The sequence below is a fragment of the Macaca nemestrina genome, chromosome 1 (assembly GCF_043159975.1).
Source record: "Macaca nemestrina isolate mMacNem1 chromosome 1, mMacNem.hap1, whole genome shotgun sequence".
NCBI lineage: Eukaryota > Metazoa > Chordata > Mammalia > Primates > Cercopithecidae > Macaca > Macaca nemestrina.
Genome location: NC_092125.1, coordinates 27,780,838 through 27,794,559, shown reverse-complemented (window position 1 = coordinate 27,794,559; position 13,722 = coordinate 27,780,838). Strand labels below are relative to the sequence as shown.

Below are 13,722 nucleotides of genomic sequence, written 5' to 3'. Positions count from 1 at the left end.
ATTGCTTGATAGTATAGAACTGCCAATTTTAAGAAGTCCTTGTACTTAATGGAAGAAATGTAAGTTAAAGATGACTAGATGGCATACCTTCATTAAAATATTGCCAGAAAAAGCCTGAGACCATTATAGGTTTGAGTAAATATTCACTTCAACTTGATAATCACATCTGACAACTTCCATTAGGTACCTATTAGAGCATTTTTTCTGTTAATAACTACAAATAAGGAAAAATAAAATATCTTTTAATGGCTCCAGTTGTTTCTTGCAAGTCATTGTTCTCTTCAAGAAAGCCTATTGTGAGCCAGAGAAATCTAAAATTTATTTTTTTTTCTTCGAATGTGCAGATAAATAATAATAAAATGGGTCAGACATGGTGGCTCACGCCTGTAATCCCAACATTTTGGGAGGCTGAGGCAGGTGGATCACCTGAGTTCAGGAGTTTGAGGCTAGCCTGGCCAACATGGCAAAACCCTGTCTCTACTAAAAATACAAAAATTATCCAGACATTGTGGTGTGGGCCTGTAATCCCAGCTACTTGGGAGGCTAAGGCAGGAGAATCACTTGAATCCAGGAGGTGGAGGTTGCAGTGAGCCAGGATTGCACCATTGCACTCCAGCCTGAGCGAGAAGAGTGAAACTCCACGTCAAAAAAAAATAGTGATAATAAAATGAAAAGGACTTCCAGCAAGATGGTAGACTGAGCTAATTTGGCAGGGACCACTGCTATACAGATAATATGTAAATGGTAGACAAAAATGTAACAGAAACTTACATGACCAAGTTCATAAGAAAGATAGGGAATACCCCAATGACAAAAAAAACACCCACAGGAATATTGAACTAGGTATGGGTTATTTGGTAAAGGAAGATGGAATTGAATTCTCTAAATAAAGCCTGGAATTTCAAAGGTCTACCTTTTTCTCATCAGTTGAAAAGAGGACTAAATGATGTTAATTCACCAGCCCAGAGAAGTGGCCAAAACTTGTCTGTGCTCAAAGACCCTCAGTAGGGGAAGATAGTCACTCATGTGAAAGAGAAGTCACAAGCTTGTTTCATGCACATGAGTGGGTTCAGAATTTACACCATATACTTAATTCAGGGAACCTTAGTCAAGAAATTGCCATTTAGATTGTTTCAGGACAGTGGAACTGCCAGGGCCCTGATACATTATAAACAAATACAGAACCTCTCTGTAGAAATAATTCCACAGCTCAAGAGCCAACAGACAGGAAAAAAAAATGAAGTTGAAAGCACAATAAAATAGTACAAAGTACACAAAGAAAGGAACCAGGTGCAGCAGTGCATACCTGTAGTCTTAGCTACTCTGGAGGCTGAGGTAGAGGATGACTTGAGGCCAAGAGTTGGAGGCTACAGTGCACCATGATTGTGCCTGTGAATAGCCACAATACTCAAGCCTGGGCAATATAATGAGACTTCATATCAATGAAAACATAAAAAGGACCATCATGAAAGAGAATCATCAGATTGTAATGGAAATCCCATTTTATCAATGTTCAATATGCTGAGGAGTTTAAATTTGATAAGCCTTGTTTTAAAGCTTAGTAAAGCCTGTGATTCCAGCACTTTGGGAGGCCAGGGCGGGTGGATTGCCTGAGGTCAAGAGTTCGAGACCATCCTGGCCAACATGGTGAAACTCCGTCTACTAAAAATACAAAAATTAGCTGGGTGTGGTGGCATGTGCCTGTAGTCCCAGCTACTTGGGAGGCTGAGGCAGGAGAATCACTTGAACCCAGGAGTCGGAGGTTGCAGTGAGCCGAGACCGTGCCATAGCACTCCAGCCTGGTAACAGAGTGAGACTCCGTCTCGGGAAAAAAAAAAAAAAAAAAAAAAAAAAAAAAGCTTAGTAAAGTACATGACAGTACAAGACAAGCGCTCTAACAGCAAGAGTGTTAGGATGCCTGAGAATTACAGTTAATAGAAGAATCTCAATGAGACTATATAAAATGCAATAAATAAGTAAATTAATAAAAAGGAATAGAAAAATTAATGCAATGATATAGTATCAAAAAGTACCAAGTATAACATCTCCACATTAAAATATAGTCACTAAAATAATACTCTGGAGGCAGGTTAATCAACAGATTAAGATGTATAAGAAGAGAAGTATCACTTGAATGAAATTAGAGGACAGTCAATGGAATGGAATTTCTTTACCATTTAGAATAAATCAGTGACTGTTTTACACATGTTCCCTTCATCATTAGTACAAATTAGTTTTATCTGAAGTATCTCAGTGTAGTAACTAAATTGAAAGGAGTTTTCCCCAAGGTGTTTTCACCCTTAGAACTGACAGATGTCCTTCAAAAAATGTTTTTAGATGAGTATTTTAAATACAGCCTCCCACTACTCATATAATTTACCCTTGATTTTTGAAAAAAAAACACTAGTTTGAATTCATTAAGAATAAGAGTCTTTAAGATGCTTTAGCCACTTTTTTTATAATAAAAGAAAAAGTTATAATTATGCATATAAAAAATTAAGAATAAAACTAAATGGAAAATGACAACTAAACTTGATATATGCTGGTGAAACTCATTAGAAGACTTCTTAACCATGCTCTTGGATTTTATTTTCTCAACAATACAAAAGTTCAGGTCCAAAGAAATGAGTAATACCTTTGAGCAACTTAAAATATATATTTATTACATATAGATTTATAGAAACAAGATGCCATTAATATCAGGTCAATGAAAAATTTTAGAAGCTATGTTATAGTAATAGTACTTTAACATTCATGCATATTACTTTTTTCAGTGTTCAAGACAATCAGCATCTTTTCTTATAACCTATTTTCTTAGGCACCCAACATTCACAAAACTTTTTTTGCATGTAACTGATAGGTATTTCTATTTAGCTGTAAATTATTTCATAATCATAAAACTGGACATTAATTATCTGCGAAAGCAATGGACGCCACATTCCATGAATGTTAAATGTGCTGAGAAGTTTAAATTTAATAATCCTTGCTTTGAAACTTTGTGAAAGTACCTGAAATTCAGTGGTAAGACAAGCTCTCCATCTAGTGGTTGGTCTATAAATGACAAACATTTAGATCTCGATGTAGTAACACATCATTTTACTAGTGTTAGGTATTGTTTTATACTCATTGTTTCATTCAATCTGCACATCTCTTCTTATTGTAAGAATTTCAAGGAGAAAATATTCTCTTTTCCAGAATAGTTCAGCCCTGTAGAAAATAGGGGCAAGCTTCTTCTACAGTCTGATTTCATCTATGTGGAATACCACAGCATCTCAGTCATTTGATGAAGCATATTCCCATACTAAGGGGGCAAAATTTGCTCCATTCCAATTAACTATAACCTTTAAAATTTCCAGACAGTTTTGAAATTCTTCTCCTTAAGTCTCAGTCCCCAACATGTAAAGGTATAACTAAATTTTTTTTTTTTTTTTTTTTTTTTTGAGACAGGGTCTCACTCACTCTGTTTCCCAGACTGGAGTGCAGTGGCGGTGATGGCTCACTGCAGCCTCCAACCTCCTGGGCTCAAGTGATCCTCCTGCTTCAACCCCATAAGTAGCTGGAACCATGGGTGTGCACCACCATGCCTGGATAGTTTTCTGTATTTTTGTAGAAATGTGGTTTTCCAATGTCTTGAACTCCTGTGCTTAGGCAATCTGCCTACCTCAGCCTCCCAAAGTGCTGGGATTTTAGGCATCAGCAACAGCACCTGGCCTAATAAAACTATTTTAAATGAGAAAAGATGGTCCGGGCACAGTGACTCACGCCTATAATCCCAGCACTTTGGGAGGCCGAAACGGGTGGATCACAAGGTCAGGAGTTCAAGACCAGCCTGGCCAAGATGCTGAAACCCAGTCTCTACTAAAAATAGAAAAATTAGCCGGGTGTGGTGGCACACACCTTAATCCCAGCTACTTGGGAGGCTGAGGCAGGAGAATCACTTGAATCCAGGTGGCAGAGGTTGCAGTGAGCCAAGATCACGCCACTGCACTCCAGCCTGGGCAACAGAGCAAGATTCCTTTTTTAAATTAAAAAAAAAAAAAAAAAAAAAAACAGAGAAAAGATAACATTGTTGTGAATTGTAGCATATTTGATCATTGTTATTTCTGCCAGTACCCCTCTGTAGGTTCTCATTACTTCACATTTGGACAGCTGTAATAGTTTCTTCAGTGTTTATGATTTTGCATCTCAACCCCCTTTCCTACTACAATTATCTTTCTAAAACATAGAATTTGGTCATTCTCTTTCTTAGGAACTGTTGACGACTCTCCAGAAGCCACCAGTTCTTAGCTTTATGAAAAGCTTCAATATCTAGTCCTAACCGCCCTTTCTAGCCTTATCTCCTGCCACTTGCTGATACCATAAATCTAAAACTTTAACCATAACAAACCATTTGCTCTTCATCGGCCACTCCTCTCTGTTGCTCAGGCTGCTCCACCATCAGGAATTCTGTCTCTCTTCGCCTGTGAAATCTTACTTGTCCTTTAAGACTCATTCATTCATGAATTCATGTATTTCTTTGAATACATGTCAGATACAATACTAGAGGCTAGGGATATAGCAATGGCCAAGACAGTCCTTGCCCTCCATGGTGTTTGTTTTCTAATGGGAAAGAAATACAATAACAAAATATGTCAGGAAGTAACAGATGCATTAAATCAAAGTATTTTGTATGAAGACTTTCTAGCTGCCAAGATTCTCCTGAAGCAATTTGTACATGTCTCTAAGATACTCTTATGTTAAATATTTGGGCCCCCTCTTTTCTTCTGTAGCAATTTATACATATGCTACAGTAGTATGACATCAGGTTATTATCAGAATATTTCTTCCATGTTAGGTGCCTCCAATCCTTATAGTCAAGGACTATGTCTTATTTATTATTGCCTTCCCAGCATGTGTTTTTTCCTTGGCTTCAAAAACTATACTTAGACATTGTAGGAACTCAGTAAATGTTTCTACTATTGGGATAGGTGAATGGATGGGCAAATGGTATATAGAGTCACTATTAACAATAGACCTAAATTTCCCATGACAAATCATACTTAAGCTGAAATTACCCTGATGATCAATTAGCAATCTACTTAGAAAGGTAAACATACTAAATACTGATTTTGATTCTATAATCAATATATTGAAGAAATTCATAAAAAGAATGAAGTATTCTAAGAAATTATGAAGAAGTAATTTCATATGGTTTTATAATATCCTGGAAAGTTTCTTCCTATAACAGCTCATGTTAAATTCTTTCACTTGACAATTCCAAAAGCATTCCAGCCTTCAATATTACCTGATGGATCACAAAGACTGGTTTGTTAAGAAAAATCACTGTTGCCTATTTACAAATATGTAGTCATAAATGATTTTGTCTTGGGAAGAATAGAATTCCTAAAGACAGACTCAGACCAAAAAGATGAAATTCAGCATGGTAGTTATAAGTAAATTTTGAATGTGTGTGTGTGTGTACACACACAACTGTACATATATATAAAAAACTTAATGTTACATATAACAATATTATATAAGTACATACAACTCAATGTTATGTATATACATATACACATATATACACAATTATAAGCAGTCAATATTAGGCAACTTTGTGATAATATCTTCTTAAAATTTTTTTTTAAGATTAATACAGTTTTAACCTACAATAGTATAAAGTCAGATATAGGATTTTTATTCTGTACTGGTTTCAGACCACATCATAAGTATCATGTTAATTTTAGCTTCTTCATTTGAAGACAAACACTAGAAAATGGAAGTGGTTTTAGAGAGCAAGTGAGATGGTAAAGATTGAAGACCATGTAATGAGGCTTGAGTAAACCAGGGCTGTGGAACAGTCATATCAAAGAGGAATTGGACTCCTTGTGTGGTTTCAGAGGGTAATTCTAAGACTAATTGAACTGGATTTTAGAGCTGTGTAATAAAGAACTTTCCAACAGTTTTACATATCCATAAATGGAATGAACTGCCTTGACAAAGTAGTGAGCACTTCTTTCTGGAGATGTTCAGACAAGAGCTGGATAGACCCTGTCAAGGATGTTGTGAATAAAAGTGTAGCCAAGATTATTTCCTAAAATGTTCCCAAGTCAGACTTCCATGAGCCTATGAAACAATAATTTGGCCTGCATTTATTCTTTTTTGTAGCCATTTACTAATAAATTCATTACTTGCTCTACATTGATATTGCTGACCTAGGAATTTAAAAGAAGAAAAAGACTTGTGTTGCTTTTATCTCATTTTAATAAAATAATGATACTTTTCACTTATGCAGCACTTTTCATCCAAGGATTTCAAAGTGCTTTACAAATACGCACTAATTAAGCCTCACAAACAGCCAGAGGTAGGTGATTTTCTTCTCTTTCTACAGGAATGTCAACTCTGGCCCAGAAATTTAATAAGAGCCTGTGAGTGCCTGGGATTCCTTACTGGCTGCCATTCCCTTGTTATGTGCTGCATGTGAAGCATCACTTGTCATTTCCAGATTTCTTTTTTCCTGCTCTAAATCATCTCAAGTTTAGAATTCTAATGATTGCTATTACAAATGTGTTTGAAGTCTTGTAAATATTAGTGAAAACTCAGTCTTCTGCTTGCTGAATGCTAATTAGATTTCTAAATTTATTTAAAAACACACACTCTAGATGTGGTTTTCTATTTGTTGTTGAGTTTTAAATATAATTTTTGTCTTTTAAAGAACTTGTCATTTTTCTTCCTAGGTACCCAGAAATAATTGTTATTGGGAAATAAAACTTAATGGCAGATTGACTTTTTGCCCTTATCATTCCTAGTTATCTTTTCGCAATAAACAATAACTATTTTCTTTGGACCAGAATTATGTATTTTCAGGAAGAGACACTGTATTTTGGTGATTCAAAGGTCCAAAATATGTTATCTGAACATTAAGGATAAAGGTGAAATGACACTAAATAACCAATCCTGTAAAGAAAAAGTACTATAATAGTGGCATATACTAATCTAGAGGGATACACCACTTTTTATGTGGGTTAGGAGTAGCAAGAAGAAACTATGTACACACAGAGACACGCACCCTACAAGATTGGATTAAATTCCAGTATACTTATAAATAGCCACATATTCAAACTGGTATCTGAAGCAAAATGGTCACACAAGGCAAGAGCAGATGTGGCATATCACAGCTTACTTTTCCTTGCTTCTCAGGGCCCCTAGTGAGGGCATACAAATTCCTGTGATACACACTATTGAAGTCAAGTCTTTCCAGATCAGGAAAGCACAATTTTTGCTGCAACATTGCCTTTCTATATTCATAGTTTCTATCTCCTTCAAGAATTTACATGAAGAATCTATCTGCTTCTGTTTAAAGGAAAACTCTCCTGGTTTTGAACTAAACTCAGCATTAGCAAGGCTATATCCTTTTCCCAAGGAAAAAAGTAAAGTGTCTACATATTCCAAAAGAATATCTCCAGGTTTTAGCATCCTGGAAAGCCTAATTTCCCCCACTATATTAGAAAGAATCAAATGAGAGGGATTAAAGAAACAAACTATTTGTTTCACAGTGAATTTAATTAAAAATGTATTAATTCTGTAGATATAGTTGATTTTTCATAATACAAAAGGACCTAGGACCTATGTCAATGTATTCTCTAAACTGATCATAAATGTTTTAAATTTTTTTTCTTTAAACAGCAAGTTCATCTGTGATACATAATGAAGAATTCCAGAAAAGATCATTTTAGAGTTTGGTTTCAAATTTTATTCCTTTTTCCCCAAATGATATTTGTATATAGAAATTCAGAAAATTAAATGATGTCCTCTACACTGTAATACCCACAGGTGTCTCTGGGTGAACTGTTGACTGCATAAATAGATCTTTACCATAGTAACCTAAAGACCATGCTGTTCAAGACCAGAGATTTATAGGTTCAGAAACTCAGACTCATCAGTGCTCAAGGGTCATTCTTTCACTGACTTGGGACTTCTGATTCTTATCAACAATGTGCATGACATATTTTAAAAAGAAAAAAAAATCCATTTGTTAATGTACAATGGAAGTTATAACCATCAGGTAGATTAGGTAATATCTAAGTTTATTATTTACCCTATTGGCAAATTACATGGGAAAACAATGATCAATAGTTTGCCTATTAGTCATAGAAATAAAAAAAAGGGGGAGAATTTTGCAACTTGAATGTAGAATGGCCTCAGACTCTGAGAATGTTAAATTCCCTTCCTGACTGAGGACCAAACTGCAAAAAAGGCCAGATATTCCTTATGGTGTTATAGCTTACCAGATCACCACACAATTGCTTAGGTGGCTACAACCAGCATTGTAGCCGAGAAGCTCCTTGTTTTGTGCCAACGACTGGCAAACTCCCTTCTGAGGACCATCTTCTTTTAGATAAAATTACAGTGATATTGCTAACAAGTCATCTGTGAGATACTCTGTTTTAAAGGTGCCTTTTCATATTTCCTCACTGTCCCATATATGCCTCTTGTTTTCAAATTACTGAAATAGATCTTGCCATAGCCCCCAGATTGAGAAACGAACATAAGATTAACTTGTGTTTAACCTAAGTTTACTGCTATTTGGCCTCAGAGGAGTTGCTAAAAACGATAAGGACTGGTTAAAGACAGGTAATAAGCAGAAAGATGAAGAAGGAACAAGTTGAAATCCAAGCTATGTAATCAACAGTTGTATAATGGAGAGTTCTTTAGATAGATAATTACTTGTTAGCCTTAGTGCTTGCAGAGAAAAGTTTTCAATAACTTTTACTCTAATTTTAAGCTGATACCAGTGCCTCTTAGTTCACTGACTCCATTAATTTCTGAAACATCTCTTAAGCTACCTCTTGATTCCCTCATCACAAAATTTAGTCTCTCTTCCCATGAGACCAAAGTAAGAAAAGGTGCTTATATTTTTACCATTTCAAAATAAAATGTAGACTTAAAAATTTCAACCAACTTTGAGAAACTATAAACAAAGTTTTGATGTAGGAGGAGCCCAAAACAATAAATTGTGTCCAGGACTGCTCGGTACAAATGCTAACCTGAAACTTGTATTTCAGAACTTCCATTCTCCTAAAGGGTAGAGTCACTGGACCAGTATGTGTTATATGTATTTTGGCTCTTTACATTTACTCTTTAGTTCCATCTTAATACACACCAGCATGCGTGCACACGCACACATGCACATACACACATTTATTTAAAACCTTAACATTTTAATAGTTACTTCTAAAGTGTGTCAACTTAATCTCACTCTGAGTGTGACAGAGAGTTAGTGCCTGTGTGAATATATTTTTTCATCAGATTCAGCTTTTGCTATTGAGGGAAAATTATCTTTCCATCTCCTCATGTAGTGCAAACTTAAATCATTTAAATATGTTTTATCTTTCCAAAACTTACATTTCTGCATTACAAATGGTTTCTATTGATTGGAAGTCAAGCTCACTAGCATTCACTGCATGAGCTATGCATGAGCATGTTAAGGCCACCATATTCTGCCTGGTAACATTAATACTTTGTCATTTTCCTAAGTGTCGGATAATTCCCTGACCTTTAAAAAGGACTTTGGAGAACAGATTTTCCTCTAAATAATGTATTAATAGATCAACAAGTAATTTTTTTAATAATCATGAAGTTTAACATACTTGAAGCTATCTTTACAGCTCTGAAGGTTATCTTTGGGTTTCTGTTTTTTCCATAGAATAAGTTGAACCAGAATTTGTAATTGCCTTGCTGTCACTCAAAAGAAATAGATACTTTTTGTAATTGTTTGCATTGAGGAATCAGAGGAAGGATTTGCAGATCAAATCTGACTAATTTTCACATTTTGTCAAATTCCTTATCTTGTTCTTTTAATCATAGGCTTATGGTATGATTTGGCCCTGCATGAGAGTTCACTGATATAACTCAAACACATGTTTTTACTAAAAGTGGAATTAGTCCCATATCGTCATATGAAAAGACATTATAAACAGCAAAACTCACTTTACTACAGTTTTATTTTTATCATTCCCTAGCAATATATTACTGATCATTGCTAGCATGTAAAATCTTTTCATATTTTTGCTTAAGAGCCATATATAAGTAATTCATTAAATAAAACTTTTCTAACTTGATTCTTCCACTTTGTTTAGAATAGTACCTACTGACAGAGGTTTCTCATACTTTTAACACACATTGTTAGAAGTCTTTTATTATATACACTTTTAATGGCTCTATTAACCTTAAGAAAAAAAAGTTAGTGATATCCACATAAATCACTATCCCTGCTAGGAGGAGAATGTTGGTGGTATAAAAATCTAGGCCTCTTAATCTGCATTGTGGATGTGTGATGAAAAACGTAGCTTATCTTTCCTTTCTCTCTTTTTCAGCCTTGGAATGGATGGCTTTGGCCAACCAGTTGGCATTCTTGGACGCCCTGCCACAGCATATGGATTCCGCCCTGATGAACCTTACTACTATGGCTATGGATCTTGATAAAGTATCTGTTTCCATGCGTTACCTCAGCTTAGAAGAAATCTGTGTGGGTTGGGTTAATTTTGGATCTTTGCCTAATAATGCATGTTGATGTTATTGTGGGTCTGTGTTTATTTTTATTTTTATATGTTGTTAGCTGCAGATTAACCCCAGCCCCTTCTGTCTTCTGTTAAGTACAGTCGATACTGACATTGTTCACTCATCAAACCACATCTTGATACTGAGTAACATTTCCCATGAGCCTCAAAACTGAATGCTGAAAAGCTACTAGACTGGAAAAGAAACACTGCATTATGTACGTTAAGTGACTAATTTAATTTCAATTAAACAGTATAAAGTGAAAATGAATAAGTGAAAGTCATGTGTTTATATTTCACACGTTTCATTACGAATTACATGTTAACATAGGGTGCACATGAGTTTTATTTTTTGTCCTTTTTTTCTGCTTGTAAAGTCTTGAGTAATTCATATAATATATGCTACCTTTATAATTTATAAAAAGAACATCACCTTCATATTCCATGCCATGTGCCTGAAAGTTTCCTTCCCAAAGTTTATTAACTATGAGTTTTCAATTAATAATGGAACATACGCCATAAGTTATTTATGGTTATAGTCTCTTCAGAGGTTTTAATTCACGTCTTCCTGGTTGTAATATAGAAATCCTAGGACAACTAGTATACAAGACAAGCGGTGATACAAGATTAGCATTTGGCTTTTAACTTTTATTCTTCATAAATTTAGTATCTAAACCATGGGAAAGCTAATTAAAAGTCTCATTATGGAAAACTAAGGAACAGAATATTTCACTCACTTTGGTACCCAGTTCCCAATTATTCACTTGTTTTTATAACATAGCTTTAGATAGCAAGAAATGGATGGACATTATATAATAATGAGTTTTAAAAGTAATTCAGTGTTTTCATATTGAGAAAAATGTTCAATTCTACTTGAAAAACTAAGCAAACAAATAACCATAATAATAACTATAATCAGAGATAGTTCCATGATCACCTGCTATGGAAGGAAATATGAAGCTTCAAAGGGAATACATAGATCAAAGATAAGACTTCTATTCTTGAATTTAAAATCTCGTTGATCTAAGTACACTATTTATTTGGCTTAAATTACATTTTAAGCAGAGGATAACATTTGGAAAAGGCCTTTGAAATAACTCAGTCTGCCTACTTATTTAAGAAACCAATCACATAAAGAATTTAAATGTAATCAACAGATATTTTCCTGACTACCTGCTATGTGTAAGGAAGTATATGATGCACCTTAGGGGATGTTTATGTTTATGTTTATGCCTTTGATCTTTCTGAAAACATACATTTATTTGTCTTAGTTTCTATTTTAACCATAAAATATTAAAGCTGGAAAAGACCTTAGAAGCAACCCTGTCCAACTCTTTTTGCAGTCAAAAAAACTGTGGCCAGGAGAGGTTAAGTGACTTAGTCAATGACATAGCCTGTCTCTTTGCTTCCTATTCAGCAATCTCAATACTAAATACCTTGTTTTATTATTTTCATGCATACAAAGTATAAATACACATAAGTGACATTAATAGGAAAATGATGCAAACATCTTATAGCTTTAACTTCCCTCATGTTGTTATAAACTGCTTTAGGAAGAACACCCCCCAAAATTGATAACATTCCCAGGGCTATGCTCACTGAATTTTACATGCACATACTCACTCTCCCTAATTTTTTTTCATTAGTTTAGGACTTAACAAATTTAGAAATTGTTTCCACTCAGGTATGAACTGGTTTACCATTGCATTATTTATGAAGGAGTGTTTTTCTAAAGAGATTAATAAGGAAGATTATCTAAATAAAGATTTGTTTTAAAACAGGGTCTTGCTCTGTCACCCAGGCTGGAGTGCAGTGGCACAGTCACCTTTCACTGCCGCCTCAGCCTCCCAGGCTCAAGTGATCCTCCCACCTTAGCCTCCCAAGTAGCTGAGACTACAAGCATGTGCCACTGCACTGGGCTAATTTTTTGTTTACTTTTTGTAGAGACGAGGTCTCACTATGTTGCCCAGGCTGGTCTCGAACTCCTAAGCTCAAGTAATCCACCTGCCTCAGCCTCCATAGTGCTGGGATTACAAGCATGAGCCACCATGCCCAGCCTAATATTTTTACATACTTCAGAGAACAAAAGATTTTGGCCTTGGGCACTTTTAGAAATACATTTTATGTAGTAAGACGAATATCCTGTCCTCACCACATTTTGACTACAAATTTAGGTCAGATTTATTTTAATAACTAAATTGTCATGGCTTCAAGCCCTGATTTATAGCTGAAAATTATTTCTTCTCCAGAGTTCTTTGCTCTTTCTGAGAGTTCATTAAGGTGCTTACTCACATAGGCCCAGGAATAGGTTTCTCATATTATGGTTCCTCCTCTTCCCCCTACACGGCTTTCTCTGTGTTCATGATCCTCATGAGATCACAGCTGCCCTCCACATGGGAGAACCACTGCTCCCTCCACTTAGGACCTGGGAAGATGACACTGCTCTCCCCTTTCTTATTCCCTTCCATGTGTGTGACACACCTGTTGCTTAAATCTGCACAGCACAACAGAAACTAAAGCTATATGTTTCATCATGACTTTACAGAGATATAAGTAATAAGGGAAGAGAGATATCATGCAAAATAACTTGCTATTATTACAAGAGCCAACAGTCACAAGGCTCTCACCTGGCCTGCATGGCGGGGCTAACTTGCCCTGTGCCACCAGAAATGCTCAGGAATCTTTAGAATTCTAAGATGAGGACAAACTCTCAGAAGGTCCCACAGAAAAGAGTGTTTTTTCTTCAAACCAACTGAAGACCTACTTTCAGAATCTGTTTCTTCTTCCAAGCTTAATTGTTATTAGCTACCTGATCTTCAGGATTTTACAGATCCTGTATATTTTAAGTCACAAAACAACAAGAGAGAAATAGAAACTGTCTGCCTACTTTTTCCCCAAGTGGTAGCTGGAGGTTTGTTTTTCTTTTTTTTTTTTTTCTCCAGCCCCCTTTCTTTTGGGACAGAGTCTCTCTCTGTTGCCATGGCTAGAGTGCAGTGGCACTATCTCGGCTCACTGCAACCTCCACCTCACCTCCTGGGTCCAAGCGATTCTCATGCCTCAGCCTCCCAAGTAGCTGGGATTACAGGCACCTGCCACAATGCCTGACTAATTTTTGTATTTTTAGTAAAGATGGGGTTTCACCATGTTGGCCAGGCTGGTCTCAAACGCCTGACCTCAAGTGATC

The 13,722-nt window shown here is 35.7% G+C and overlaps 1 protein-coding gene across 7 annotated transcripts in view; it reads left to right on the top strand.

Moving 5' to 3' along the window:
• LOC105493039 (kinesin associated protein 3) overlaps positions 1-10,812 on the top strand; it is a 164,563-nt gene extending 153,751 nt beyond the window's left edge. For 3 of the 7 annotated variants that reach the window (XM_011760482.3, XM_011760484.3, XM_011760483.3), the window contains exon 20: positions 10,356-10,812. In XM_011760482.3, the coding sequence (XP_011758784.1) occupies positions 10,356-10,461 (106 nt within the window). In that variant the 3' untranslated portion in view covers positions 10,462-10,812. Of the gene's footprint in view, positions 1-6,274; positions 6,344-6,370; positions 6,408-9,044; positions 9,082-10,355 lie in introns of those variants that run through there. The other 4 variants (XM_071075473.1, XM_071075471.1, XM_011760485.2 and 1 more) reach the window with 4 other exon arrangements.
• Positions 10,813-13,722: the final 2,910 nt, after the last annotated feature.